We start from the raw sequence: 6000 nt of genomic DNA, 5'->3' as shown, positions 1-6000 counted from the left end.
ACTCGCCCCTCCATTCACCCTCCTCTCCTCCTCCACCTCCTCTTCTCCTCTCATTTCCATCTGAGCATGTCCTTGTGTTGTTTATGTGATCAGGGAGCTGTTGTCACCATGAAAGCGGTGTCTAAACCATCAAATCACTACGAAGCACAAGATAGCAATACACCAAAGGTATCATTAGTCCTTAATTAGAAACTTTATCTAATACGTTACACGGCCGTAATCAGGAATGCACTAACGAACCTGGATTGTGAAATTAGATTCCCACAATGCAAGAGAGAAGCTGGATAATCTACCTGGATGTGATGGACCAGTTGCCAGGAGACATCGTTGCCTTTTTTAGTGTAGAAATCTAAGTGGTTTCACTTTGATGAGCGTCAGCTTTTCTTTGTTTAGGAGAAACTTCTTCAGGATTCATGTCTGTGTTCATGAAGCACTTAGTGAGAAAACATTGTTATTACAAGAGGCTGCAAAACAAACGTGATGTAACGTTGACATTAGGGTGTGTGGTTGTGCGTGTGCACGTGTGTTTGCGTGTGTGTGTGTGTGTGTTCCAGAGCTGGAAGTGGCCAGGCTGAGCACGGACGGGAACCTTGAAGACTTGACGTTCCCTCAGTCGGAGCTACATGGAAACTCCATCCAGCTGTCAGCCAGCACTCTCAAACAGCACGGAAGAAACGGTAGAAGAGAAATCTCACATTCTGTCTTCCTCTCGCTCTCTGTATGAGCTCTATGACCCCCCCCCCCCCCCCCCCCCCCTCTCTGGCTAGCCCACTTGCAATGTTTTTCCCACTTGCAGTCTCTCTTTTTCTCACATCCACTGTCTATTTCTATTATCAGTGGTTAAGCCAAGAATTAACAAGCGCACTACGTCCGTGTGTCCTCTGACAGGTGAGATCAGGATGGCCTTTGTCCTGTACAGGAACTTGGGTTCCTACCTGTCCACAGAGAACGCCAGCGTTAGACTGAGCAGCGAGGCCGTCTACCCTAATTACTCTGTTATCGTCAACTCCCCGGTCATCACAGCATCCATTAACAAGGAGAGCAATAAGGTTTACCTGTCTGAGCCTGTGGTCTTCACCGTCAAACACTTGCAGGTGAGTACGGTGCAAGGTGATGACTTATTTATTGTAAATCATTAACAATAACTCAGTGAGGTTAAAGGATGAAGCTTGTGATCCTCTGTGTTGTTGTTATTATCAGGAAATCACACAAAAAGATCCTGTTATCAAGGATCCAAAGCCTGATTGTGATAGAGCTCCATTGTTATTTAAAAACTATTAAAAACACATCTGTCAGCTGAGTTGCACTGGGTGACATGTTCCTTTATTACGATAAACACATAGGCAGTGTCATTTATTATGAGTCAATTCCACATCCACCGTCTGGCTGCCTTAAACACTCACTAGAGCACCAACAAAGTCACTTTCTACTCCCACTTGAGTCATGTTTGTTAAAAACTACAGTGCACAGCTGTTTAAGGAAATGATTCAGCCCTTTTTAATAAATGAAACTAAAGGTATTTATATTTATTTTTAAAGCCGACAGGAAGGAGCTTTGAGCTGTAGGACACAGACACGAGAGGAAAGTTGGGAAATATTAAGAGATGAATCAACGCTTTTAGTCTTTTCATTGGATTTGTTAATAAAAAGAAAAATATATTAACATAATAAGAGATGTAAATGGTAACCAGAGCTGTAGACTGGAGACATTGATTTAACTGTGAGAGCTTGAGGCTCCATCAGGATGTGAACTGACTGGAGACTCGCAGCAGAAACTTTCAACTATCACAGTCTGACAAAGGAAAGTAAGACGAAGCAGAACTGTACAGCTTCAATATTCAATTATTATGTCTATGATTGAAAGTTCTTAGTCTCAGTTATGTAAAGAAAGAATGTTTAAATATCATCAATGTCATTTAATAATCAGCATTTAGAGAAAAAATCAAGATGTGACTCGACTTGGACGTAACTCAGACTCTATTCATATCTGAACGTAAACGTTATTATTCCACATTACTTCATCATTTATGAGTTTTTTTGTGTTGCTCATCCAGCAAGCAAAGGCTGATCTGGATGGTGATCCACTTGGTGATCCAGTTGGTGATCCAGTTGGTGATCCAGTTGGTGATCCAGTTGCTGATCCACTTGGTGATCCAGTTGGTGATCCAGTTGGTGATCCGGTTGGTGATCCGGTTGGTGATCCAGCTTGTTGTTTCAGTTTCTCATTTCTAGAGTAACTTTATAACCCAGAGGACTCAGTTCTCAGTTTACACAACAGGCTCCAGAGTCTGAGACAACAAGCAGGGCCGGAGCTCCGTCACCTGCTGCCATGACTCCATGTTTGTTTGTTGCTGCTCTCTCTCATTCTGTCCCTTCTGTTTGTTGTTTTGTTGTTGTGTGTGTTTGACTTCCTCACTGTGTTTCTCCTTCTCCAACTCCTCCCACTGTTTTTCTCACTTTTTTTTCTGGCTCTCCCACCGTTCCATGTTTTTACCTCCCACCTCCCCGTGACTAAATATCTGCTCTTTGACTTCCTGCACCTCCTGCCTCTCCTCCTTTTTGTCCCTCTTTCAATTTCTTCCTCTCTGCCTCGGTTTCTCACTCTCTCTCCTCCTCCTCCTCCTCCTCTCTCGTCCGTAGCATTCGGAAGAGAACTTCAATCCCAACTGTTCGTTCTGGAGCTACTCCAAGCGCACCATGACGGGATTCTGGTCTACACAGGACTGTCGTCTGCTGGCCACCAATCGCACACACACCAGCTGCTCCTGCACACACCTCACCAGCTTTGCGGTTCTCATGGCCCACGTGGAGGTCAAGGTAGGCGTTTGTTTTGCAGTGCCAGCCAGCGGGGCATGGGCAGAATCAAAGGGTTAGTTGTTCATCATTTGATTAGCTGTTGCTGGCAAAGAGATCTTAAAAAAGGGGAAGGAGGGAAGAGAAAGGGACCACAACATCTGGAAAATGGATTATAACTCTCCAGACTCTCCAGTACTGAGTAATCATACTTGGCAGAGGAAATTTTACAATTGATTCGTCAAGCCGGATGATGACATTACACAAACACATACAAAAAGATCTACACTCCAAATATTCATATTGAGCCTGTGGAGTTCTGGATTACCAAACAGATACCTTTGAATTAACATAGAAATTTAGATCCTGCAGGTCCTGTTTGATTGTAAAAATTCTTTGACTAATCAGAAAGTGAAAGTGCCTCATTTATTTTGATATCCGTGAGCCGCTGTGGGTGGCGGATAAAAACCTTATTGTCCCGCCATGTGTGGGATAAGAGCTTTTTGTGTCCCTCTTTTGTTACGTTAAGTTCCTTTTCACAAATCGGCTCTTGTAAGTCTGGATATTGTGTGACACCTCGTCTCTCCCTCTGGGCCAGAGGATGTGTGTTACTTCTAAAGGGGTCATGGTCAGAGCGAGCTCGGCAGCCCTGTGTGAACACAGTGTGAGGGTTTGAGCAGTAGATCCATCACAGCAGTGCTATGTTGAACATTGCTCTGCCTGCCAGGTTGCAGGACACTGATGGATAGAGCCAGCACACCTGTGCAACGCAGCGTAACGCTGTGGCCCTGAACGCTCAGCGACACACAGCCACACTCACATCAGTCAGTGGAAGGGGGGGGGGGGGGGGTGCGTTCCTGCAGTTGTTTCAGTTGTTTCATGTAATATGACTCATGTATGTTTTTAAGCACACTGAGGCTAGCTAAAAAGTAAATTAGCGGTGAATGGCTGTTAAATAACCCACTCCTCTCTTCTCTCACACTCACAGAAAGCAGACAGCATGCATGACCTGCTCCTGGACGTGATTACGTGGGTGGGGATCCTGTTGTCGCTGGTTTGCCTGCTTATCTGCATCTTCACCTTTTGCTTCTTCCGTGGGCTGCAGAGTGACCGCAACACCATCCATAAGAACCTCTGCATCAGCCTCTTCATTGCTGAGTCACTGTTCCTGGTCGGGATCAACAGGGCCGATCAGCCAGTAAGTAGGGTGGGGTTGTGTGTCTGTGTGTGTGTGTGTGTGTGTGTGTGTGTGTGTGTGTGTGTGTGTGTGCATATTCCTTTGACTGTAAACCATCAATGTTAGAAAAGACTGATTCAAAAATAAAAACCAATGTTTTTCTCACAGGCTGCATTTCAATTAACTCCCGCTGTGCCGGCGCAGGCTCGGCATAATCGTCCACTGACCAGTGCGGCTGATCATACTGCATTATTGGCAGAAGAAATCATGAAATGTTTACTAACTTGCTGTCAGAGGCTGAGCACATTGCAGCTACATGAATAAGAAACAGCAGATCTGGTACATGCAGCGTTCCTGGAATACAACTCTAAAACAGAAACGTCTCTGGGTGGCTGATGAAAAAGAATGCATCTGTAAATTTAAACCAGCCTGGGTTGTGCAACTTTTTCCTATAAATTGTGTGGAAAACCAGCAAAAACAAAGGAGCTTATTGGCATTATTTTACTGCATATGCTCCGTTTTCTATTAAATCGTTACTATATAGAGTGCAAGACAATGCCTCACATTAATCATATTACAGTTTGTGGCCAATTCAGAAAGTATTGCCAACCAAAGCAGGAGAGGCTGCAATGTTAGCATACTGGTACATTTAGCATGTTTTACTCTTTTTATGGCAAACCCTATAATAACACAGGAGTATAATAATACAGGAGTACAAAGACCTGATCTCACTGGTAAGAAATGCAAAGTGCACATTACACAGACCAGTGTGTAGGTCAGATAATGTATTGCCATGTTTATGCTAACGGTTCCTTTTGTTAGTCGTTTCCTCCTCAGACTAGCTGAAGTCTTTTTACCCGGAAATCCTGAGAAGGATGTTTGTAAAGAAATAAAACTTTCAGGCTGAATAGTGAACACGGGTTCGACCTCCGTTTGACCGTTCGTACCAGGGTGCTGCCTGCGTCTGCACACATCACTGCTCAACTGGAGAAATTAGCTGCCTTGTGTAAATACAGGCCTGTGTGGTAAACACTGAACTGTGGACTTTCATTTCTTGTAAAGTGATTTTGCAATATTTACTCTGGGTATTGATTGTGAAAGTGCTGGCAAAGTGGTGTCACTTATTTTCTTTATTTGGTCTCCTTATAAAAAGTTGATGCTGTGCAATCAATTATTTTCAAGCATCTTTTGAGGTTTAGAAGAGAAGAATGTATGTTTGTGATGTCGATGCTGCCAGTATGTGTTGTACAGAGGCTACAGTATAGTAATGATTGTATTTACATTTAGCTTAATTCTACTGTTAGTACAGAAACCAGGTCGGCTCTGTGTGATAGAGAGAGAGAATACAAGTCTAAATACATTTATCACAGAATTCAGGTGATCATTAATAATATAAATAAAGTAAATAATAAATAAGATATTGACTGGGAATGTGCAAATGTTTACAGTATAAACATTACATGTAATGTTGCAAATGTAATAATATAAATCCTTGTTGTGTAAATGATGACATGTTTAGGTGAATATAAGGTGCAGTTGACTACAGCAGCTCATCAGCAGGGTCAGATGCTGCATGTTAACATGAAGCTCGGGGTTTATTCTGGGTCACTGTGTCAGGCTGAACTGAACTGAAGTAGCACACAATGATGCCTATTCTTCATTCAAGTACAGTCAAAACTATTCATGAATGCAGCATCCTCTACATCTCTATAGCAGTTTATTAGTGATGACCAGGCCTCTGCAGGTCCTCTACTAATCTCACTGATGCCTCATAGTAGCAGGTTGTCTGGCTGAAGTGGACTCAAAACACAGAAACATTCAAAAGATTCATTATTATTTCAACAGCAGTGCTCCTCTCTGTGTCCTCAGTGCAAACAGGCTTCATGTAACTTTACTAGTTTCACACTAGCACTAGTGAAACATTACCAAAATGGGGACTTTTTTTTTAATCACAGTTAATGATGCGTGACCTCTGCTGCTCAGGTGGAACTGTGTTTACAGCTCACAAACTGCAGAAGAAGAACAACAACT

General features: G+C 43.1%; 1 protein-coding gene across 8 annotated transcripts in view; it reads left to right on the top strand.

Annotated features, from left to right (window-relative positions):
- Nucleotides 1-6000, top strand: part of adgrl3.1 (adhesion G protein-coupled receptor L3.1) — a 134133-nt gene that overhangs the window by 107709 nt on the left and 20424 nt on the right. For all 8 annotated transcript variants that reach the window (XM_044345555.1, XM_044345550.1, XM_044345553.1 and 5 more), the window contains 4 exons: nucleotides 555-677; nucleotides 889-1094; nucleotides 2640-2816; nucleotides 3781-3990. In XM_044345555.1, the coding sequence (XP_044201490.1) occupies nucleotides 555-677; nucleotides 889-1094; nucleotides 2640-2816; nucleotides 3781-3990 (716 nt within the window). The remainder of the gene's footprint in view (nucleotides 1-554; nucleotides 678-888; nucleotides 1095-2639; nucleotides 2817-3780; nucleotides 3991-6000) is intronic.

The sequence above is a fragment of the Thunnus albacares genome, chromosome 3 (genome assembly GCF_914725855.1).
Source record: "Thunnus albacares chromosome 3, fThuAlb1.1, whole genome shotgun sequence".
Taxonomy (NCBI): Eukaryota; Metazoa; Chordata; class Actinopteri; order Scombriformes; family Scombridae; genus Thunnus; species Thunnus albacares.
Note: the sequence above shows the minus strand (reverse complement) of the source record. Positions and strands in the feature narration are given on the sequence as shown.